General features: G+C 38.7%; 2 protein-coding genes and 3 non-coding genes across 5 annotated transcripts; all 5 read right to left on the bottom strand.

The window, feature by feature from the left end:
• Nucleotides 1-1,503: 1,503 nt before the first annotated feature.
• Nucleotides 1,504-10,434, bottom strand: rps3 (ribosomal protein S3). The gene is made up of 7 exons (XM_049576364.1): nucleotides 10,375-10,434; nucleotides 9,067-9,197; nucleotides 8,194-8,287; nucleotides 7,468-7,562; nucleotides 3,948-4,135; nucleotides 3,517-3,720; nucleotides 1,504-1,580 (listed from the first exon to the last, which is right to left on the bottom strand). The coding sequence occupies exons 1-6, from the start codon at nucleotides 10,402-10,404 to the stop codon at nucleotides 3,521-3,523; spliced, it is 738 nt and encodes a 245-aa protein (XP_049432321.1). The 5' UTR covers nucleotides 10,405-10,434; the 3' UTR covers nucleotides 1,504-1,580; nucleotides 3,517-3,520.
• LOC125889577 (small nucleolar RNA SNORD15) lies at nucleotides 3,129-3,278 on the bottom strand. The gene has a single exon (XR_007449468.1). It is a non-coding gene; the product is annotated as a small nucleolar RNA SNORD15 (small nucleolar RNA).
• Nucleotides 7,751-7,900, bottom strand: LOC125889578 (small nucleolar RNA SNORD15). The gene has a single exon (XR_007449469.1). It is a non-coding gene; the product is annotated as a small nucleolar RNA SNORD15 (small nucleolar RNA).
• On the bottom strand, nucleotides 8,765-8,914 carry LOC125889579 (small nucleolar RNA SNORD15). Its single transcript, XR_007449470.1, has one exon. It is a non-coding gene; the product is annotated as a small nucleolar RNA SNORD15 (small nucleolar RNA).
• Nucleotides 10,435-17,816: 7,382 nt separating the features above from the next.
• On the bottom strand, nucleotides 17,817-20,631 carry LOC125889052 (fish-egg lectin-like). The gene is made up of 5 exons (XM_049576701.1): nucleotides 20,577-20,631; nucleotides 19,300-19,536; nucleotides 18,813-19,026; nucleotides 18,547-18,681; nucleotides 17,817-17,967 (listed from the first exon to the last, which is right to left on the bottom strand). Exons 1-5 carry the CDS (start codon nucleotides 20,629-20,631, stop codon nucleotides 17,817-17,819), a joined length of 792 nt encoding a protein of 263 aa, XP_049432658.1.
• Between the last annotated feature and the right edge of the window lie 4,317 nt (nucleotides 20,632-24,948).

The following is a 24,948-nucleotide window of genomic DNA, read 5'->3' as shown; positions in this document are numbered from 1 at the left end:
ATCAAAAATTTAAGCTTGAAGCTAAGCAGTGTATGTACTAGCTTTAAGTTTAAAAAAATGTTTAAAAATTAGTATATATATGTTATACAGTTATTAGAGTAAATTGATCTACATTTAGCCAACACATAGGCACAAGTACAAAGTAAATAGACATTTGGTTAAGTGGTGGGTTAAAAGATTTGTAAAAATCAGAAATGTGGACTTTAACACAGAAGAGCTTGAATCACTTTGACCAAAAAAAACAAACAAAAAAAAAACAAACAAAAAAAACAGACTGACTGCATTTCTGGTACCAGGAAACTGAGCAGAGTGAGACATCACTTTTCACTCGTGACTGACTTCACACTGTCAGTCTGTCAGTGCAGATTATACTCAAGACTGAGTCACTTTGACCCAGTGTAAACAAAAAAGGGGAAAAAAATACTCTCAGTAGTTACTGACCTAGTCTGATACCAGAAAATATCCTCTCCAAACGGCCGGTTAAGTTTATTTATTTCAAACACAGAAGACAACAAGGGTGCATCAAATAACATACTCTTTGGCTGTCACTGTACATGGATGCCTCGTCAATAAAAATAAGGCAGACCAGGTTAAGGTTAAGTGCGTAGGATTTGGGGGTATAAACTGGCAGAAATTGAATATAAGTATGTTTTCTTCAGTGTATAATCACCTTTAAATTAGAATTGTTGTTGTTTTATGTTTTCGTTACATTAGAATGAGTTTTTATCTGCATAGTGAGCGGGTCCTTGTTTTTAGAGATCACCATGTAGCACCAAAATATTTCTACAGTAGTCCAGCACAAACAAAACAAACATTGGCTCTAAATAAGGCTGAGTTTTTGTGTTGGTTACCTTAGTTAGCAGCCTCTTCGCAATGAGCAATGTCAGGGAGATTTCTTTTTATTGTGAAACTGCTTTCGTCTCTTTTGACTTAATATCCCCCCTTTTGGAGAGGAAGAAACCTCTGTAGATAATTCAGCTCACGATACAAATCCTCCTGAACAATGAATGCCAAAGGAATTCTAACAAGTTTCAGATGGTTGCAAACCTCATTGCTGGACGCCACTAAAGCCCCCTAAATCTTACACTGGACCTTTAAAGGTACCTTGGTGCCAATGGCTGCAGGAAGACAGACCTGTTTGCACACAATAATCATAATCTCTACAGAACTTTGTATTTATCTTAACAGTAAAAGCTACAAAGTACAGTCTTACTAATGTTTTTCAGTTATGACATGTCATAATTTCTGCTGAAAAAACCTATTAAGTGCTGTCCTGCCCAAGTATGAGGTTTTATTTCCACTGTGGGCGAAAAGATAAAGACATCACCTTTTTTGAGGGGCTGGGCACATTTGAGCATTGTGTTGTGGGATATCTGACTACTGTATCTATTTTAACATCAACTTTCAAAACCAGAGCTTCGTACTTAATCAAATAAAGTTTGTCATTCTCTAACTTCTCAAGAATGTGAACAATGTGTAAAAAAGTGACCAAAACACTTCAAGTGTATTTTCCAGATTTTATTGTTTTTGTACACAAAAAACTGAGGGTCTTGCTTCCATCTGGTGGAAAGCTTGAAAACCTGTAAAAGACAAAACAAATGAATTACAATTCTGCTTCAAATCACTCCAGTAAAATAGATCCTCCTGATCAAAACAGTAATTACTTTCTTTCTTAATGACAAAACCGATAAATAGTGACGCCCCCATCAAGGTTTTTTGCCACTGATCCTGATCAGTCATTTCAAATTGTCACAATAGTCCAGAACTGTCTGTGCAGTCATGAGGGCATATTGAACCAACAAGCTGAAAATCAGCCAATTCTGATCACAAGCCCATTGACAGTTTCATCTCTATTAACCCTATGGGCCCTAGGCGTTTTTGGGGTATTTTTACTGCCTTTAATTTCAAGCTCATATCAGTCATTATAAAGGCTACATATACATGCTGTATCTTGTTTTTTCCAGGACAAGCTGGGCTAAGCAGATTTGCCATCATTCCATGTCCTTCTATGTGCCTGTATTTTATATGAATTTTTATATCAATGGGAAAAAAAAACAAATCTGTGTGCCTAAATTCTTACATTTTTACATGTATGTCACCATAGCAAGTTGGAAGTTGACATATTCTGCCATATATGAAGAGGGGAGACTCTCTGGAATCTGGCAATATAAGAACCATGATGGTGGGACATTCTGTCAGTTCACAGTTGGGGGCAGCATGTCCCCCCTCAATGTATATGGTGACTACGGCCCTGTCAGCATGCATAATTAGGCTACAGTTGTCTGGGTGTGCAAAGGTGAAGTGGCTGGTCTTGTCCTACAAAGTTTGATGGAGTGTCAACTGGACAATATTGAGATATTTGCATCTTGAAAGCCAGACTATAAATGTGGATAGACAGGGAGAAACACAGGCAAGCCTAAGACGTGGTAAGATACGATATTCCTCACTATATGAAGTGACTGATAACAAGATCTGTATAATGGATTGTAAAGAAATTCGTCAGGTTTTTATTTTGTAGACAATCAATCTGTATTTATAGCATGATGGGATGACAGCACAATGATGTGTGTGGTATCATTGGAAAGCTCTGCTCCTGTGCTTTCATGTGATGTGTGGCATTTCTGTGCGAGTCTGCATTCACGAGTAATCCAGCTAAGAGTAATGTGTGTGCAAAGCTGTATGAAAGCTCTGTTATACATAATTTTAATGAATTTTCTTTTTTCGCTGTGAAAACATTGGATTACCGACAAGTGCTTGGTCTTGTTGGAAAGCTACAATTCCGCTGTTTCACGTGATATGCGTGGCTTCTCGCTATGACGCATGGTTGGAGAAAATCAATAGAGAAGAACAGGTGTGAATTTGGACGCACTATGTGTCGTTCGGGCCCATAGGGTTAAACCTACTGGCAATTTTTAGTATAAAGAAATAAAACATTTTAGAGAAATGCTGTGAAATAAGGTATTTATCTTGAGCTTAGTTTGTTTAAAATGCTTCATTTGTAGTTTAGTTGCTACTGAGAGTAGATCAACTTTGCTATGTTTGTTGGCATGTCACTAACCAACCCTTATTTAGACTCTATATTCACTTTTCCTTAATTATTTTAAAACAGCTTTGTGTGCTGTTTCCACCCTTCTCAGACAAATGCCTCAATGTCTTCAACCAAAAAGGACTCTGTGCTCTGAGGAACTGGAGCAGAACCACAGAACGTGACTCTGCAGAAGTAACCCCAAAACCAGACCAGAGTCCTGTTCCGACTCGTCATCGTTTCTTCACTGAAGGGACCAAAATAAAAAACGACTATACTGTTTATTACCTGCTTGCTGCTATTACATGGATATCCACAAATTAACTGCAAACATAGCCATAATTTTCTCACCTATGATCACTGTTGAGGCCTACACCATATAATAGCTAATTAAATTTTTACTCAGTAAAAGAGTACCAACGTGACTTAGGGTGGCTGCCTTTTAATATCACAAACCTGCCTGCTGTTGATGGGACCCTGCTAACTCTTACCTTCTTATGCGGTGGGTACAGGTGTTCCCTGGGGCATGACGGGCACCTCAGGCTTGGCCCCCTTCTGCTCAGACATGGGTGTGGTTGGCAGGTTCTCCTCCTTGGGCTCAACAATGCTGACGTGGTCAGGCAGGGGCTTCTTGGGGCCAATCTTACCGCTAGGGTCCCAGGGCAGCATGATCTTGACCTTGATGCCGAGTACACCTGAGAACAACCAGCAAACACATCAATAAACATGAATTAGTACCAACAAAAACCAAAGCTATGATGTACAGAGCCAGCATAAAACAGTATCCTCCTCCAAAGAATCAGTCATTAGGTCACGTAATATTTTGATGACACTTTGCAGAAAACCCTCCAAATATCAAACATCAAAGTAAAAAGATGTTTCTGTAATGTTGCTGCCGTGTCCCTGGTCGAGATGTACTCACCCTGCCTTAGCAGGACGTGGCGGACTGCTGTGTCGACGTAGTAGTTGACGGGGTCTCCGCTGTGGATCATCAGGCCATCCACAAACTTCATGGACTTGGCCCTCTGACCCCTCAGCTTACCGGACACAACGACCTCACAACCCTTAGCGCCACTCTCCATGATGAACCTCAGAACACCGTAGCATGCCCTGAAAGAGGGGAGGGGTAAGAAAAGTGTTAACATGCAACCATTAAATCATTGAGTAAGGCTGATTCATTGTCAAATGTAGGCTACGCTGCTGTGAACATTTATACTTGTGCAGTGGTGTGTGTGCATCACTCTGGAACTATACCTCCAAAACACTAGTTGGCAGTGGGGTTTCTGTGCCACTGTGTTGAGCTTCTGTAAAGTGCAGTGAAATCTGACTGATTCAACTAACACCTAAACCATAGGTTCATAGTTCAAAATTTGGCTCCATTACAACTCATAGGATTCACACACAAAACAGCCGTCTTGCTGGACGGGTTTCCTCCACAAATACAACATGCTAACTTTATTAGCATAAGCCTATGACATTTCACATTGCATAAAGTAGCCTGGCAGCTAGTGGACTTTTTCTTTACTCATATGAAGCCTGGAACAACAGCAACACTTAACCAAGGCAATGTTACAAAAATTGGCTCAATTATAACTCTTGCCTGGGTCTAGACATTTGAAACAGCCCCCTCCACTCAGTTCAAGTTGCCTGATTCATTTGGCATCAGGACATGAAAGATTTTCTTGGTTAAATTAAAAGATGATAAATGAGTACAGCGGGGAATTTATCAGCACCACAGGCAGAACTAACACTGTTGTCATGCTGTGCTAGAACAAACAAGGAGCAATAACAGTGACTCCTATAGACAAGATAGAGGCTGTTACCAAGGTTGTTCTAAATCAATGTCCTGTTCTTCACATCGCCTGACATTAGTTTGTTGTACTTCGCTCCACTCCTGAAACCCTGGTAAAACAGGTATGTTGGCATGACTGTGCATCCGTGTGGACTTAAAATGACTTTAGATGGAGGTGTAAACATTGATCTCTAGTGGGATTGCAAAATGTAAGCACTTTTCTTAATCCATCATTGGTAACATTAACAATTAACCAATAAACTGATTAAAAAAAAATAATTACTACCAAATGTGTTTTTCTCAAAGCTCACATATTGCATATTCTCTGACACAACTGCATAGCATATGACACGTTAAGGCCTAGACATATGAAACACTGAATATAACGGAGTAATACTTTGCTTTGCCTGACAACGCATAGTTACATTTCTGGGGAGGTGAGCATCAGGCTATACTGTAGGTACAGCATGATCAAACGCAGACATAAAAACCCTGCTTTCCTGTTATTGTTGGAAAACGAAGAATGTCAAGAATCCAGCACTGATGAAGATGACCACTTTAAGCTCTGTTTAAACACAAGGATTTAACAGCGATGTAGCTACCACCTGTGCATATTTCTGTAATTAAAATATTTTAAGTAAATCCTGTGAAAGCAAGAAAGAACTGTGAGCTTCATGTGGGTGTAATTTAATTCTCTCTATACTTAAAAATACAACCAGGTTGTGTGTGCTGCTTTGACTTTTCTCAGGCAAATGCCTCAATGTCTTCAACCAAAGAGGACTTCCTGCTCTGAGGAACTGGAGCAGAACTATGAAAAAGGAATCTGCACCAGTCACCCCCAGAACCAGTCCTGTTGCAGAAATGGACAAAACTGAGACACTAAACACTTCACCCTTAAGGCAAACACAATGCTCCATACAACAGATGCCAGTTTCTGCTAAGAACTTTACTGAATCACCTATGCAGAAACATGTCATACTCACCACCTTCAATGTCCATGTCTGGCTTATTTATAAAACATAAACCTAGTCTCTGTTTACAGTCTGCTTACTGATACGAGACTGAGTTTCTACAACTGCGGACAGAAACCCCATTTTGTTTACAGTGCTATAAGATTATGTGCTAAATGAATACACTTTTCTTTTCCTAAACATCCAGTCACAGCAAAAGCTGTATTACAAGCTTTGGCTCTGGCAAACAATAACGCAGATAATCTGAGTACTTCTTCCACCAATGTACAGCACTATAGTCTATAACTTTTGTGCTTCCAGAAGATCCAAAGAACTCCAGAGAGTGTCAGAGCCAAAACAACAGAGTAACCATAGAAACTCACTATAACTGAGCTCTGCAAGCAGTATTGTCCAGCCTGCCACACACCTACTGACTGCCTGCAAACTGGGGAGGAAAGGAAGACACCGTCCTTGCCTGGTATTGGACAGAATTGTCAACTTGGTACAAAAGAAGTAGCCTACACATTATGAAGAAAGGAAAAATCACCTTTAAAATAGAATCATACGAAGTGCAAGGAAATGTTTCAATTTCAGTTTTCAACAGACCTATCATATCAGAGCACCACTTAAAAGAGGGAGGAAAAGAAATTAAAATGAAAAACTGGCTTGTTAAGTCATGTTTTGCCATGTCAACATAGACATTCTTGCTTTGCTGGGTTTTTAGGAGTAAAACATAGTTAAAAATAAACCACAGTATCAGGTGGGACATCATCAAGGCAAGGAAGAAAAAGAGTGCACTCCGGTCCAGATGGTGACCAGTCAGAGTTTTAAAGAAAGCTGAGCAATTTCTTATACCAATACTTTGGTCAAAGTAAAATATAAGACAGTATCATCAGCGTCACTTATTTAAATTTCAAGGACTTTTAAAGCACTTCATTTAAAAAAGGGGGCTATTTTCCAAGTATTTCAGTGCTTGATTTCCCCCCCCTCAATGTTCAAGCGCCTTGTGCGAACCCTGCAGTACTTGCTGTCACTGTGGGCTATTGCCTAAATCCTGGTGTGTAATAGCACAACTGCTTGCTAAGCAACATTAATGATATGCAGGGTTTCCACACACTTTCATAGACAAAATTTCAAACTTTTTCATGATTTCTCATGGACTCAATATTCTTTTTCTTGCCCCTCTTGCCCAGTGCTTTTCAAATACTAAGGGAAAGATCAAACACAAAGGGAGAAAATGAAAAGGCGTACCTGATAGTAAACAGAACATCACACATCAGCGCATCTTACAGCCATGTTATGCCAACAGCTACAAAATAATGTTCTGCCGTAAATTTACATTACCTACCTTGAAGGTTATCCATGAAAGATTACTGTTGCAAATTTATTACAGGCTACAAAATTCCATGATTTCTCCAAAACTTAATGATTTTAATTTATTCCATGAGTTTGCGGGCCTTGGAAACAATTATTTTACATGACTGTGGGAACCCTGTACATGATGCAAAGGAGTACAAGATATTAAACTTGAACGCCTGCAGTTAAGAGATACTATCCTCTTGCTTTTAGGGTCCAAGTGCTACATGTCATCTTCAAGATAAAGAACAGCTACAACAATAAAACGCAGACCAGGTGGGTAACATGTTGAATGAGTAATGCAGGTGACTGAATCGTACTAGTTTTTGTATAGAACTGCTTACCTACGCACAGCCAGGCCTCCCAGCAGCTTGTAGCGCAGAGATTCTGCCTGAGCAATGGCACACAGACCACGGGTGGCGACCTTCTCAGCATACAGCTAAGAGAGAGGGGGGAGACAGTTCACAAGTCAAATATTAAACATGCTGCCAATGTAAAATTGAAGGTTTGGGGCAAATTAGCTCCTAAACTTTAGATGCACAATATCTCTTATCTACTTGTACTGCTGGAGAGGTTAAACTTTTTTGGCTCTGTTTTTATAATATATTTCACTCCTGGTGCTTCAACCCTTCTCAGACAAATGCCTCTTTGTCTTCATGTTAAAAAGACTCCCTGATTTGAGGAACTGGAACAGAACCACAGAACGTGGACCTGAACCAGTAACCCACAGAACCAGAGTGAGTCTTGCTCTGTCTCGTCATCGTATCATCACTGAAGGGAGGACAATCAAGATTCTGAAGCCTTTGCACCTGCATGTGTTTTATTTTTAAAACAAACTCCATGTCTTAATATTTGACTACAGGAAAAAAAATTTAATTATACACAAGTGTTGTGCATTGTGTTGATAAGTTATCAGCTAAGCCAAAAGTGCAATAAATTATAAACAATTTAGATTGAGGACCTTTATTTTCTGTAATAAAGCCTAATTAACAGTGTTTTAAAAATACTGTTATGACATTTCTCCCTCACTAAGATATTTAAATGAGCTGCATTAAATTGAAATTTCTTACCTCCACACTGCCCTCGGGGAAGCCAAACCTCTTCTGGACCACAGCGGTCAGCTCTCTGATCCGACGGCCCTTCTCTCCCAGAACATTCTGGGTCCTTAAAGACAATTTAAGACACTCAGGGTTACACAGTATTCCCTAGCAAAATGTTTAGCCATCAACAGCATCAGTTGAGTTGTAGGACAGCGCTGAACATCATGAAATTGTAACCTTTTGACAGGTGCGCTCTTATCACCTGTTTCAATGCATGCTAAATAAAAATGTGTTAACAAAATCTGTTTTACAGAATACCTCAGTCCTGGAATAATTTGTACAAACAACTTAAAGCCTCTGTGGAAGAGCAAAACAAAAAAGTGGTTTTGATACGTTTCTATAATTGAAACTTTTCAATAAAATTCGGTTAACATTAATTTCCATTTTTTTTATTTTAAATAAGCTTTATATACACACTTTAAAATTTAGCAATTTTTGAAAACAAAGTCATCTTGCTTTGGTTACAAGCCTTCAAAAAGATATCCAGGTTCTCTACTTTAACTTAACGCTTTGTTAGATTCAGCGGGTAACTGTGTTCGACCGTTCTCAGACAAATGCCTCAATGTCTTCAACCAAAAAGGACTCACTGCTCTGAGGAACTGAAGCAGAGCCACAGAACGTGAATCTGCAGCAGTGACCCACAGAGCCAGACTGAGTCCTGTTCCGACTCGTCATCGTATCTTCACTGAACGGTCAAACAAGACTCTATACAACAGATGCCACTTTCTGTTGTGAACTTTACTTATCACTGAATCAATTCTGAAGAAACATGTCATTCTTGCAGCTTTTGATGACTCTTTTTCCATCACCATGTATATTATATTATACAGTCTTAACACTCACCTTGTGGCCAGGATGATAATCTCAGTCCTGGTTGGGGTCACACGCACCTCCACACCTGAGTAGCCATCCTCAGCAAGTTCGCGAGTCAGGAACTCGTTCAGCTCGGCCTTGAAGATACCGTCTGAGACGAACTAAGGAGAGAGGACAGTGACAGCTCACCTACAATGAAACTCCATCATCCAGAAGACAAAATGTGGGACTTAATCAAGAGAACGCCTGTCCTTAATCAGGCATGAATGAGTTGCAGAGGTGCTTAGGACATCACTCTTAAAAAGGGAAACATCAACCTACACCCGTCATGTCTTTTTTTTAGTTCTTGTAAGCTTGTTCTAACTTTGATCCAGTCGAGACCATATTGGGGGACCAAAAAAATAAATAAATAAATAAAAAAATAAAAATCGGGGAAAAAATCTCCACAGACAGTGAATACAAGGATGCAATGACAGTGATATTTTACAAATATACAGACACACTGACATTCCCAAATAGAAGCCCAGTAACTGGGCTGTGTTTGACACACTTTTCTATGTAAACTGAGTAGTTTATTGAATCCTACCTTTGGACACATTATGATATTAGTGTTATTGTATTGTATGTAGCATTGTTATTGAATATTATGTTACACTGTTATGTATATCATATATATCCCTTAGATGACCTAAAATACTGGAACCACATGTCAAATCTGTTGCAAGGTATAACTTTAATAACGTTACACCCAATACGATGCTGTCAGGTCGTTTGCAGACATTTGAAATTCACTACTGTCATTTGCAGCAATTAGACACTGACAAAACGTTACCTATTTATTAATAATAAAAATTACATTAATTATTATTGATTGATCAAACGTACCGTGCTAATACCTGCCGGTTTATCTACAGCGGCTATGCGACTTTCTTCGGTCCCCGTTCATTTGATAGCTGAAGCTAACCAGCTAACTAAACCACATTAGGAGATCTGAGAAACAAACACTGCGTTTAAGCAGAAATATTGCACAACTTTTAAAGTCTGGTACGATTGTTTTGAACACAACTCGACTGAGTTTTAAATTCGTAAGGGACTCGTGTCTAAGGAAACCGGTTATCAGCTCATCCCCGGCCGCAGAGAACACAGCCATGATAGCTGTTAGCCAAATGAGGAGAAAACAGCGCCGGCAGCATCTGGATTAATCCTCTTCGGACTGGGGGTGGACAAGCTCGACCAACACTGGAGTGAAGACGAAACGGCTGTATCCTACACAATATGACACAATTTTTGTGTGAAGCGGCCGTCTGTGTAAGTAAAACGTGGATAAATAGTGCTAACCTTCCTCTTCTTGGAGATTTGCACCGCCATCTTCCAAAAGGCCGTAGACAGGAAAGGACCCTGAGAGGATGCGGAAATGCTTTTATACCAAGACGATTAACTTCCGGTAACGCCAGATTTTTTTTTCTCCCAATGTTAATAAACTTTATTTTCAGTTGAAACACATTTGAACAGAATAAAACACATACAAATGAAGCATTGCGAGAACAACAAAACTGCGAAACAGAAGAGGACAACAAAAGTAAAACAGATGTTACATAAATTAAAATAAAGACGCGAGTGGATGTTGCAGAAGGTTCACTTGAGAACTGTTAAGATATTGCATACATTTATCATTTAGACAACTTTTTTGTTTTGTGAGGATGACATATTGAGAAATACTGGTCCATCTCTTTCATAAATACAAAAATTTATGAAAGAAATTTACATGTAGGCTATAGGCTAAATGTGAAATTTGGCCAGTGAAATTAGATTAATAAAGAAAAAAGCATTATTATCTTTGTTACAGTAATCATAGCACCCAGATACATTTTTATAGCAAAAAACAAAATCTGAGATAATGTTGTCAGCTGTAAATTTAGCATTAGCAATATCCTTCCACGATGTGTATGTAAAAGTACAGAACCAAAATAAATGAGAGCATGTCTCAGGATATAACTTACAAAAAGAGCAATTAACATCAGTGTCACCCTTTAACTTCTTTATGAAGTGTTTTGATGGATAAATATGTGGATCAATTTAAATGACACTTTCTGTACCTGATTTGGAGGAGAGGGGTTGATATTTTTAAATAGCATACCAAATGGGGTAGCGTCAAATCAAAAATTATTTTGGGGTTATTGGTATATTGTATCTGGGAGAAATTCTAAATAGTTGTATAGAAGCCCTTCTTTATTAACCAACAGACTTACTAGCGTGGTACCATTGATAAAATAATGACTTGTTCTTATATAAAATACTGTAGTTGTTCCAAATATAACATCACTGTGAAGAGAAATTGTGTTTGTAAATGAGTGCCCAAGCCAGAAGAACCTGTTGATGAAAAATGAAAAGTTTAAGAGGGTTTTTTTGTGTACTGTAGTTACAGAGAAGAATGAATGTCAAGTTTATTTTTATTTATTTATTTATTCGTTTTAGGTTTTGTAAATAACAACACAGAAAATGGCTGGTGGTAAGGCAGGAAAAGACAGGTTTTGTTTTTTTCAAATGACACTGAACACAGATTGCAGTATCAATATAACTGAAAAAACCCTACAAAACAGAAATAAGTAATAATGAAAAACAGTAAATAAATAAAAGTGGTCATTCAGGAATTAAGGTACACATATATTCATAAAGACCTAGGGCCTTTCCAGTTTTACAGCATTTTACATATTTTGTAATAGAATTCTCTCATTTAGAAATGCAGAAATATGGGGCTAGTTTAAAAAAAATTGTGAATAATGTATTTTGCCAAAATAATTAAATTATGAATCCCAAACTCTGCATTTTTGTCCTCCAATTGCACACCATTTTAATCATCAAAAAGATGTTCTAAGGTTCCAAGGTCAGAGTTACATGTGTAAATGTCACTGATTATTTTAAAGTGAACTTCTTCAGTCTTGGCTGGAATTGGAAAAGAGAGGTATGTGGTTCTATTTTAACTGTCAAATAACTGCAGTATTCTTGGAGCATATGTCTCTGAGTGATGGGAAACAAAGTGAAGGACAAACATTTCTTAATGATTTATGATTGTGTTTTAATCTAAAAAAAAAAAAAGCTACTGCAGTTGCTACACCAGCATCTGTACAGAAAGGTATAGACTATTAGAGGACTGCACACCCAACATTTGAGTTAGATATCAACTCTACGTGGGTGGTTATTTTTCTGTACACCCATCAGTGTCTGATTCAGACCATTTTTGCTCAAATTTTAATGCAAGTCTGACACTGTAGCTACACAATGAGAAGACATTCACAGCTTTGCCATTCAGAGTCTTGAGAAATTTTCTAGTTCTGCTTATGTTCTTATACTTGGCGTTGGTTTATTTAGTTGGTTTTGAAGATATTATCACAAACAAAGAGAGCATTATTGGATTTTCAAGATAAACACATGAATAAACCAAAATACAATGGTTTTGAGGGGCTGGATGCAATTTTTAGCTTACCTTTGATGATGCCATATTGCAAATTCCTCCTCACTAACACTGAACAGTTTAAATCTTAAATGAGAACTAAAATGGTTTGCTAAATCTGTCACCACCTGGAAAAGAGCAGTAACTGCCATAGTATGTGTCTGATGACTTTTAAAGCATATTTGCCCTGATTTTATCATAGCTGAGATGAGCTGTTCTTCAGTCAGTGTGGCTGTATCCCGCACCAGTGTCTGTATGGGCTGACCTCAGGCTGAGCCTAAACAGACAAAAGAAATTCATAAAATAAAATAAGGCTGGATTTATACTGTACTTTTGCATTTAGGGGGAAGAGAATAGCAACAGAGCCTATACACATAGCTTACAGAGCCACTCAGTGCACTACATCGTTAAACTGTGCAGGCTGGTGATACAGTTTATGGGGGTAGGGAGTATTTTGGTTCTCAGTGAAATTAACCAATAAACAGAATCACTATATAAAGCCTGTGGGCGTTAGGTGACCGTTACGCAAAAACTCTTGCATGAAAAAAATAACAATTGCCCAGATGCAGGTGACCGAGAGTTAAGGTGTTCTTAAACATTTCCTCCACTGAAGTTTCAGATAGCACACAATCACCCTCAAACACAACAGCAAAGAAGGCTTGAAGAGGCCTAGAGAACAGAGCTTGCAACTGTAAATGACTGCTAACATGAGGTGTGCATTAGACTGATGAAGGATCAGAGTGACTTGGATGTGCATTCTCACCTCTCTCAATCCCTCAGAAAGGGTGCCGTCACAACCCGATTGATCCAGAGGAGAAATGCATGCGCCAGGCTGCTCTCAATTCTTACTGAGGAGTCAAAACCCACACCCTGCACAACAGCTGATCTAAATAACCCTACAATCAACTCAGGGGAGCTGTGACATTCAGCTGAAATGAAAGGAAAATGACAGCAAGTAAGAATGAGGGACTGCTTTAAGTTTAAAACTGTGACTGTGTGTGCTACTGGCTTTGCTGCTAAAGAGAGTCTGCGGCCGTGCGGCGGCTTGTGCTTCAGCGTGGTGATGTTGTATGTTACTGTACTACTGGCCTAGCTGGTAAGAAGAGTCTGCAGCTGTGAGGTAGCTCATATTTTGGCTTAGTGTTTAGGGTTTTTTTGTTATCCACCACTCTCACTCATCATCGCTCTCCTAATTCACAGCAAAACCAAAGTGGCTCCAAACACCAGATCTGTAGGTTATTGTAGGAACTTCTATCTTTAGCCTGATAACCGTGTCACTAACCATCTTGCAACGAGCTAGCTTAGCGTAGCTGCCTCCCAATATGTCTCACTGTGGTAGAATGTTTTGGTTTGGGGGTGGGAGGGTCAGACAGCATGTTGCCTGTTCCATCATGTGGCCTGCCTTGTTGATCGCAGTGGCACTGAGAACATTGTATGAAACACAGTTTAAATTGTAGCCTACATTTTATTTTCAAAATGTAATGATAGTTCAACATATCGGTTTGCAATGTGTCTGAACTTAAAGCCTCAAACCGAATGGTTCAATACGAATACGTTTATTGTTACACCCCTACTTCTTGTGTTTATAGTTTAAAATTTTGGTTACCAAATGAAGGCATTTTTGAAAGATCCCTGGCTCTGATCTATGTGTGACTCTACCCCCTGAGCCCCAGAAGGTGGCGATGGTGAGCTTGTGAACTCGTGGTTGGAACCATGGCTGCATCAGCATTTGAGCGAGGGATGGATGGAGGACAAGTTTGGACACTGTCTTCACACTTACTTGCGGTGGAATCCCCTGGGAGGACCATTCTTCTCTGTGTTGTTTCAAGTTTAGTAAAGGTCGTCCTGACTCAGCACGCAGAGAAGATTGGTACTTGTCAATCTGACACAGCATCTGTACTAAAACTGGTACTACACAGAGAAGATCAGTGTCTATGGTATTCATTTTAAGATGCACTGAAATTGGTGTTGAAATTTCCTGTTAATGATGATCACTTTTGTTTAAGCTGCCTTGCCTTCATCATGTTAATGGTTATCTCTGCATCTCAGAAACCGTTAAATAGAAGACAAAGAAAGAAGATGAAACTGATGAAACTAGGGATCTGTCTACATCAGTGTTTTAGAATTCACCAATAAAAGATTTAAATGACTTTCTTGGCACCCTTTTTAAGAAATTGCTCTGTCTCCTCATTTTCTGCAGCTGTCAAACATGAAATACCCTGATGACCAAAAAGCAATTTGGCCGTGAGCCTCACATGTGATGATCCTGACAGACACCTTCTCTGGTAAAGGCAATGTGATGCTTTTTTATGTTGGGTGTGGTTGGTTTTCCATCCAAAAGACACCAAACATGTGTTTATCATAGCTTAGTAGTGTTTTCTGGGTCAGGATAATTAAGAATGAATGAGAGAACAAGTCTAGTTAACCAAAGAAACCTGAGTCATGGTTTCAGGGGTTAGGCCAATCATTTTGAAAAGAGATAAACTGTAATTAAAAAATTCTGACCTTCTTTTCTTATTTGAACGGAAAGAGTAAAAACACTAATTAGCTGCAGTTAACAGGTAAATATTTTTTAAACAATGGGTCTTTGACAGAGCTAGCTAATTACACCAAGGCCACACTTTCTGCGTGAGCATTGAGGAATCTGCAGTGTTTGTTGTTGGCACCCATGTTAACAGGTCAGAGCAGCCACAATACAAAAATCAATCAAGATGGAAGTATTAATAAGCTCTGATGTTATCAGCTCTTTTATCGTTATTTTCAAAGTTTAAGTTTCATCTATCATCATACTGCAGCCTCTCTCCTGCTGTCTGCATGTCAGGGCTGACCTCCACCCCACAGTACACAGACGGCAGAGTGAAGTCAGACAACAGCAGAGAGGCCGCGGTGCAGATGAAGGGAATATAACTTTAAGATTACTTCATGTGTTCAGCATGTAGAAAGCCATACAGTATTTCCGTCTGCTCTGTCTACATTCTGTCATTCACCACTGGTATGGTTTACAGTCGAGGTAAACACAAACACATCGCACTAGCAGGGCTGATAGCTAATTGTTAAAAACAAATCAAAATGAAAGATGTCTATAGGTCATCTAGCTGTTTAACTTATTTTGCCACTTACCTTAAAATGCACCTGTTCCAATACATTTTATACCCTGATGAAGACTGTCTCAAGTCAAAACGCATTGGTCTATCCTACATGAAAAAAAGATAATTATAATCAGAGTGCCTTGGATGTTTTTTTAGACTGCCAGCACACACCATGGACTTCTACACGGAGTAAACTGCGACAGTCATTAGTTTTTATTCCCATGTCCCTATTCTTGATGAGCACCTGAATATTTTTTTTTTTTTACAATTTACAATCTACACCTAGTGTCTTGAACTAGTGCAGCACTCTTCAATGTTTTTGTCAATATTCACTTCAGTTGAACTGTTTTTCAGTTTTCTAGAGAACAGCGTGCATTTCATTTGATCTGAGTTTAACAGTAATTTAAGCTCAATTAAAGTTTGCTACACAACACAGAAATTAAGATGCAAGTTGTTGACTGCCTTGGCAACAGAGGGCGCTGTTGCAAATAAAATGGCATCGTCTGCATACAGATGAATTCCGCTGTTTCTAACTTGAACACTCAATTCATTTATAAATATTGTGAATAAAAGTAGCCCCAGAATAGAACCCTGTGACACGCCTTTGTAAAAGCTGGACTGAAAGCCATCAGCCACAACAGCTTGTGTTGTACCACTGAGATCATTTGAAAACAAATTACACAAAATCTCATCCTAATCTGGGTCCGTTGAACACATACTCATTATTTTCAAAAATAATTTACTGTCACAATAGAAAAGACTTCTTGGATAAGGACACTAACTAATGTGTTTGTGAAAGCTGGCTGTGGACACTGTCAGAGTTTAAGCTAATATTAGCAGCTCTGTCATGTTGCCCAAGACAGAGCTACATTCTCCAAAGTGGGGAGATACTAACCTACAGAGTGGATGCGGTGGTCATGACGAAAGCTTTTATTACAGTAACCAGTAAGCCTGTAAAAAATTTAGTTAGTGATGTATTTTACTTGGTTACAAATGTAGGTCATAAGCTTGTTTGCCACACGTTTGCAGTTCACATTGGAGCAGATAAATACACAGTAATCATATTACTGCAATCACAGTTATCAGCTCCTCACACACCACTTTTGTAAAGGCTAAATAAAGTCACCACCTTTTAAACTTCATAAACTTTATATGTGGAGTAGGCTATCACTCTTACCTGAGCCCCATGTCCACAGCTTCACATGTAAAGACATCGAATGCTTGACAGGCCCGCCATGACTAGGTATGTTTGATCGCTGTGATTGGAAAGTTGCTGTTTTGCGGAGGAGTTTAGTGAATGGTTGATTGATGTCCAGTGTCCCTGCATAGTGTGGCCTTTGTATTATATTTGATATTTCTCCTTTTACAATAACTTGTGTTTAAACCCATAGCTCTAAAATAAGTGTACTGCCACTGAAAACTCCAGAGCTAACCTCTTATTATGACTGACACCAAGGCAAAATTGCAAGTCTAGAAAGATGACCTGGGGCCCCAAAATACTTATTCATACATGTTCAGTAAAAAACATTTATACTTATAACACATAAATTGGCCCAATAATACAAGATTTTCAGCAGTCTCTCCATTTTGAACATGTTTGGAATAACTTTGTGTATTTTTTCTCCACACATTCACAAAAGCATGGACATTTTGTATGCAGCATGACACAAGTCAGATGAAATTGCTTCTGTGATCATTTATTAATATAGTAGAAAGTATGGCAGGTGGAGGTTAAACATGCCTGAGGTTCTTAAAGATTATTATACGGCCTCAAGGTATATTGTTACTGCATTAGGCTACTCTTACTCTGCTCATTTGTTCTTTTTATTTGATATTTATGTTTCGCAGTCCAATACATTTAAATAAAAATATTTTTCTTCCAAATGTTATTTACAGTATCTAAAGAGATTTACCCCAAAACACAATTGATAGGGTCTGATGAACACTCATTTACGAAAGGCTCACATTGCATCTAAGAATCAATACTTTTCATAGTCTTGGTTTTCACTGTTGCCAAAATAAGTAGCAGCCTAATAACAAGAAGATGAATGAATTGTAATGCCATATCTTTGACATTTAGAAAAGATAAAATGCTACTGATTTATTTATTGCGTACTGTATACTGAGTAATCAGAAGAAAGGATAGAGCTTCATAGGGATGACAGCCGAAACACCACTTAAAGAGTTTCCTGTCCCTGAAAAAAATCAAATCTTCCATGATGAACAGAGATAGGTAGCACTTAGTATCTGCCTGTGCACTTCAGGATCAAACCAGAGTTGCTAACAAGCCAGAGATTGTTCAGGTCGTAGCTCAGGTGACGAATTCTCATGCACATTGGGACACGGACCCAAGATGTGCCAGGATATGGGCGACCAGTGTGGATGACAACTCTGTTGAGAGAGAAGCAGAAATCTGTAAAACCATCATCTTAATTCTGTTTCCATCTGCAGGAACTTTCCACAGGAGCTTATGAAGGTTTGTCTGTGTGATTATTTTAGCTTTTGCCCTTTACAGAAAATGTGCTTTTGGTTAAGATTTGATATTAGTGTATATATTTATGAATATAGAAAAACTAAGTGCTGTTATCAGAGGCCAAACTTTTACACCTATACCTTATATCACAGGTGGAAGCAATAAAGTTGGATGAATTATCGAGGCATGTTATTTGCCACTGCACTCCAGGCATTTTAAGAATTACACTGATTGAGGTAGATACAATAAGTGAAGATCAAATTTTCAAACTCACCTATTATTAAAGTATTATTTAAAGTATTAGTATTATTATTAGTTAAAGTATTAAGTATAACTGACGTGATAATGATTACTATATTTTCATTAGGAGTACTGCTCTTACTGTATGTAATATACATACTAAAATGTTGTGGATGCTTCAGGTTGTAACCCTGTTGTGTCTATAAAAAAATCCTCCTCATAAATGTTATTACCAGACTAATTAAGCACTGGCTTACCTTTGGTAGACATCACCGCCTGGGGTCAATCCAAAAACCCTTCCGTCAGTCCCCACTTCAACCATGCTCATGCGTTGCCCTGCCACTTGTGTCCAGCCGGAGGCGCCACAGTTTACAGAGTTTAGTGTCTGTCGTCAGAGGAATACATTGAGTCGTCATGATCAATGAGCGAGTGTGCTTTATGTGACCTAATAGTAACACTAACACCACCAAGAGTTAAAGACATGAGAGGTCAGAAGTGCTTCAGTGACCAACCCGTGTGAAGTAAGTAGACGCGGTTACTTGTGTCCACTCCCCAGCATCCGTTCTTTGGGCTGCAGGTGTAGTACTTCAGCCTTCTTGACAGATAGCTCCACCCCAGGGAGCCCACTCCACGGTAGGTCAAAGCTGAGCTACATCTCAGACAGTAGGCTTGGTTGGAGGTAGTAACTCCCACAAGTTGATCATCACCTCCAGCATCCACCTGCTTCATAGATGTACCTGAAGACACAGAGAGGTACAGGTCACTTAGTCAGCAAACACTTGCTACTGTTTAGCCTTTTTATACACTGTGTGCCCTGTAGAGGTGGAAAATGTGTGTTGCAAACAAAATAAGTCTGTTACGTGGGGATCTTTCTATGTAGTAGGAGCACTGTACTGTATCAGCGCTATGATATTAAACTGTAAACTTAACAAAGGAGTAGCCTAATGCTCACTAGGCAAACCGATATGGACTTTATTTATTCATGTGGAAGAAATAATAATGATAGTTACCACGGGATTGTACAAAGTTGCCAGCAACGTATTTGTAGACGATGTTTGATGTGCTACTTCCCCAAAGTCCTGCAGGTCCCACTGAGAGATGTCTGAATCTGATTGAGCTCAGTCGCTGCCAAGATGATCCAATCAGGAAATATGGATAATTGTTCCTGTCTAGTGCGACTACTTTTCCCTGTCCAGCATCAATCTGTCGAGCATTATACAGCCGCGGACCCTCATCGCAGTTCCAGCCTGTGAAGACAAAATCATTAGTGGGAATTGGAACCATGGAGCATTCTGGGGCAGCACAACCATCTTTGGAGAATAGTGTACATAGCTACATTAGCTGCCATTGTCTGTCACCGGTTATTTGTCACCTGTCAATCTTTTATCACAAAAAACATATAAAGTATGTGTGAAAGACAAATGTCCACATAAAGAGACTGAATGGAGGAAAAGGAACAATATATCGAAGTTGGTCAGTGATAGTCATCCTTACAAATTAGGAGATAAAAAATGGTCATAGGACTTTGATAGCTTGCCACTCATTTCAGTTTGTGAAGTTAGTATAGAGGTTTTTCTTTTTTCAGACAAAGAGATTAAAACCTCTATACTATTTAACTGAGTAGACAAAATTAACCTAATCGAGTTAGTTTGTGAAGTTGGTGCTTATCTGGTGTTTGGCAATAGTGCCTACACCATTCAGCATTTCAAAAACTTAAAAACTTTTGAGGCCAATGTCCACTTTACAAACGGTCACATACAGGAAATTCAGATTTACAGGCCAAATCAATTACACAATGATCCAGACAAAGACAAGCAAGTTAATGTTGTGCTATATGAATAGTAACAAGACATTACCTAGCTCAGCTGTTCTTTTAAACACTTATGTAAACAGTCAGTGGATTGCACTCATACCTGTTTGTTGCACAATTGGCCGCGCAGCTGGCCGCGCAGCTGGCCGCGTAGGTCTTCCTCTTGTCAATCCTGGTGTCACAGTCCCTATTAAAATAAGGGAGAAAGACATATCCTTTAAAATAAGAAAGTCTGGTCTTATTTCCATTAAACTGCTTCAACAGTTAACTTAAGCTGTTCTTTAGACACTTATTGTGAACAGCCAGTGGATTGCCCTCTTACCTATATTTGGCCTGATTTGCATCTGAGCTCCATTACCTATCAGTGGGAGTGAGAAATACATATCCATCAAATTTATAAAAAGTCTGAATTTATTTCACATTAAACTGCTTCAACAATTAATTTTGTAATAAAAATGTAATAAGACAGTGACTTACCATGACTAACGGCCAAGTGACACAGCACCAGCAAGATGGCTGCAATAGCTTTCATGTTGTCTCTGTTTGGGAGTTTGTAGTCAGCAGTGCACTTCTGGATGTACGTCTGTATCTGTGGGGTGCTGCTGACCTGCATCCCATCTGGTCTGTCTGGCTTTTATACTCTAGATCCATGGGTCTGACCAATGTACTTAATTACAGCCAGAGCTGTTTGTGCAGGCTGTTCAGGGAAGCTAGGTGGCAATTTTTTAATTAAATGTATTTACTGTTACCTACGTTTCAAATATGCACCCGGTATGACAGCTTTCTTTCAGGTCATTATGACCAAGGAAAAAAAAGAAGGGTGTTGACCCCGGACATGCAGAGCACAAATGAGATGGGAAGATGCACTTGTTTTTTGTGCTAGTTACAACATTAACTTGTGAAGCCATCACAAATCTTGTCAGGAAGTCAAACTGTCGACCCAAACCCAGGGAATAAGCAAAATGTTAAATGATATCATAACTAATAACCTAACTAATCTAATATCAAGCAGGCGTATGTTATTTTTAAAATGTACACATCTGACATTGTTGGAAGAATCACTATCTCCCTTTACTGGAGTAAAAGTAGCAATACTACAATGAAAAAATACTCTATTACAAGTCAAGATCTTGCATTCCAAATCCTACAAACTAAATAAATAATATGTACTTAATGTACATTTTACTTTGTTTACAGTGTTTATTTACATTAAATCTTTGCTTAATTTGACTTACTTGGGCCTCAAACAGATATTCTGGCTATAGCCAATAGATAGTTAGCTTAGTTTAGTTGAGCTTAACTGAGGTGGCAAACAGGTGACCGGGTTCTGTCCAAAGATAAGCATATCCACATACCAGCAGTGCTAAAGCTGACTGTTTAGAAGGTTAGAGGGTTTGTTTAATCTGTATGAAAACCGAAGTGTAAAAAAAAATGTTAAGTTTTGTTTTTTTCGGGGGTTCTGCCAGACTATGGGTGCTTTTGTAATTGCAATCTGATCTTCTACACTAAACCAAAGCGCCGCTGTTTGAAGAAATGAAAGACTGAATTAACGAACCATTAACCTAATCACACATTCACTCCACTTGGCACTCTGCTGCTCTGTTCAAGAGAGTATTTCCAAATTCATCCCATTTCTTGGCCTGGAGCACTAACTTTCTGGAGTCTTGTCCTCATGAAGTTTCAAGACAACTAGCAAAGACTTAAACAAACAATATATAATGTCAAAAAGTGATTTTAGAAGTTTGGGCAGGCGGATTTTGTTACTTTTAGGCAGAGCAAGGCTGGCTGTTTCCCCGTTTCCAGTCTTTGTGCTAAGCTGAGCTAACCAGCCACTAGCTCCAACTACAGGCTACAGTATTTGGCATGCACATGAAGAGTAGTATCAATCTTTTCATCTAAAACTCTGCAAGAATTTGAATAAATGTATTGTCCAAAATGTCAGCAAAACTTCTCTTTTAAAAACATTAGCTTCAGATATACATTAAAGAAATCTGCTGCTAAACATTTTTTTTTGATAAAGATATATTTTCTACCATTTTTGTGGTGACAAACGCTTACAACCTGTGGTGATTTTAACTTTTTGATATTTCATTTGGAATCCCCTCAAAGAAACAAAAAAAAAGGCTTCTGCTAATGCCTCCTTGGGTAGGAAATAACCAGTGGGGGTAATTGGCAGACTCACACCTTTTCTAGTGAGTGCAGTGTGATGCTTTGTTTACGCTGGGTGTGGGTGGTTTCCACCCAAAGATAAAGAACATGCATTTACCATACCTTAGTTACCATCAATGTTTAATCAGGATAATTAATAATGAAAAGGAAGAACATGTCTAGCTAACCAATTAAAGCACTTGCCCTAGAACAAGAACCCTTAGGTATATGTTCAGGGGTTTGGCCAACAATTTTTAAAGAGGACACTGTAATTATACACAAATTAAAAAGTAGTTATTACATTTTATTTAAAGACTGTCTTTTTGTTCAGCTGTTCCTGATAAATGTCAAAGAAAGTATAAAAGAAGGAAAGGTCATGACGTCAGTGACAGCATTCAAATTCTACATTGGTGCCACTTATATTGAAGTTAATGGGGCGGACACAGCAAATTACACCTTAATTGTCTGTCATTACAGGAGGGGAATGGGATCACCATCTCCTTTTTTATGACCTGTCATTTTAACAGGTTATGATTACCTTGCAGAATCATCAGTAACTCGCTAACGTTTGACATATTGGCTGGTGTGTATTTCCTCAGATATCTCACAAACTCAACATATTTTCACTTTGCGAATACATGCCACTATAATCTGTAATGGTTCAGTATCCACACTTGTATTCAAAGCTTGGCTTAAAACAGGCTGTTCTCTGTTCATACGTAAACCTAAAAAATGTAATGAAAAAATTCAGACGTATCCAAGGAATAATGAGCCATTATTTAATCTATATCCCAACTTTGGGAAGGCTGCAATCATATGACAAGTGCACCAACAAGAGTCAAGAAGGAAATAGATGGGTCACAAAACACAGAACATTCTCCCAGGTCTTTCCCTGAGTAGACCGGTGTTAAGAACCGTGTGAAACACAAGTGAACTTTGAGTCATTTCAAGGTAGATGGTCAGCAAATCTTCTAAACCTAACCACTGTAACTTTACTTGCCTAAGCCTAACCTATGTAAATTTACCTTAATATCATTTGTGGGGCGCTAATTTGTTAGACATCATACGAAGCGTTGTGTGTGCATTTTTGCAAGATGTCATGAGAGTCACTGTACGAGGATACACTGTTTAAACATTAGTCCTCCCAACAAACAGTGGAGTGTTTGACCTAGTGATAAAGATCTTTTGAGTTTGACCAGTATGCCGTCTTACCTAGATATATTCCAGGTCACCTATTACATGCTGCAGATTTATGAGTACAGTTTGTTCTTGCATTTGGGGAGTGGTTTCCTAAAACAACAAACAAGTCTGTTCAAATCATAAGGTTAAAAAAAAGAGAAGTGACAAGGCAATGTTTAGTTATGGTGAATTTCTCAAAGCCCTTCAATGCCCTCTCATCAGTTTAAATCCATCCTTTTTGTTTTACCTCTTGCTCAGCTTCACGTTCAGTACAGCTCGAGGAGATGGGATGAGAAGCTTTACCTCTCCTGACACATCAATCCTCTTTTCACCACACACAGGCATCCAAACACACATCCAACAACCTTCCTGCTCTGGTTTTGTTGTTGTGCTTTCAGTTTTAATTGAGTGCCATGAGTGACACCTGCCAAAAACCATTAAGTGCAGAAAAATAGTGTTTTTATTATCATCACTAATTGGTTTGAGCTATATATCCTAAGCCCTATTAACACAGGACTGGTACTACCATGGAACTTCATGTGATGTGTAGAGTTCGATTTTGATTAACTTTGACGGGTGAACTCAGACCACTGACAAATAGTAGACTTAAACCACCGTGACCGTGCTGACTCTTGAAGGGATGGAGAGCTGGAGAGTCCAAAATGGGGGAGGCTATCAAAGCTTATTTTGTATCAATCCACAGCAATGGTTATCAGACAATTATGGAGCTAAAGACACAAAAGACATATTTTGAATAAACTATGATCTTTTTGTCTGACTGAGCTAAGTTTGCTTATTGACATTAGCAAGCTTGTTAGTTTATTTTTCTATTTCAGTAGCTCTTTATTGAAATAATACTGTAGAGAGAAAATAAGGAGAAGCTCCAGGAGCTATTAAGACTGACTAGCATTACCTATCCGGCCAGCTAGCGAGCCAACAGTTAGCTTACTACTGAAGATTTTGTACATACAGGGATACAGGGATGCAAACAGAAAATGGTGAAAAAAGAGAGAAGGTTAGAAACCCCCTAGGGGGTGCTAGGGGCATGCTCCCCTAGGAAGAATTGTTTTGAAATATCAGCTTTAAAGGGTGCATTTATATTCAATTTTAGCATCAGACCTACAGATACTAAGGAAGCAGTGCTGACAAGAAAAACTTCTATTCTAAGACATCTAAGGGGCCTACTCAATAAGAGACTTAAGTTGTAAATTGTGTCCTCAAATGTACAATGTCCTCTCCTCAATACTGAAAAAAACATCCCCAGTCTGCCTAATGAGGTCATACTGGCCAATATTTCCTCTGGATTCAATTAGCAAACAGGCCTATAGGCCTGCCTCCAATATTGGCAGGGGAAAATTGAAGTGCCACAAGGGGGCGACATTTACCTTGACATTTATCATGATACAGGAAACGTTGCAGGATCATTCATTGCACTTTTCAAAAGATAAAATGTACTGGTAGGCCTAATTGGTGGATCTTTCTTTTAGGCTACTTTGAACAGCATGGTAATGTATTTAACAAG

This window comes from Epinephelus fuscoguttatus, linkage group LG5 (genome assembly GCF_011397635.1).
Source record: "Epinephelus fuscoguttatus linkage group LG5, E.fuscoguttatus.final_Chr_v1".
NCBI lineage: Eukaryota > Metazoa > Chordata > Actinopteri > Perciformes > Serranidae > Epinephelus > Epinephelus fuscoguttatus.
The sequence above is the reverse complement of the archived record's forward strand: the minus strand, read 5'-3'. Positions and strand labels throughout refer to the sequence as shown.

Bases quoted from the DNA above. Each gene is read 5' to 3' on its own strand.
- rps3 (XM_049576364.1), bottom strand. From the start codon at position 10,404: ATGGCGGTGCAAATCTCCAAGAAGAGGAAG. The intron at 8,288-9,066 runs GTGAGTGTTAAG...ATTGTCTTTAAG, and splicing joins ATTATCATCCTGGCCACAAG to GACCCAGAATGTTCTGGGAG. The intron at 7,563-8,193 runs GTAAGAAATTTC...CCTCTCTCTTAG, and splicing joins TCCCCGAGGGCAGTGTGGAG to CTGTATGCTGAGAAGGTCGC.
- LOC125889052 (XM_049576701.1), bottom strand. From the start codon at position 20,631: ATGAAAGCTATTGCAGCCATCTTGCTGGTGCTGTGTCACTTGGCCGTT. The intron at 19,027-19,299 runs GTAACTATCATT...CTGTGTCTTCAG, and splicing joins CAACTTTGTACAATCCCGTG to GTACATCTATGAAGCAGGTG. The intron at 17,968-18,546 runs GTAAGCCAGTGC...CTCTCTCAACAG, and splicing joins GGCGGTGATGTCTACCAAAG to AGTTGTCATCCACACTGGTC.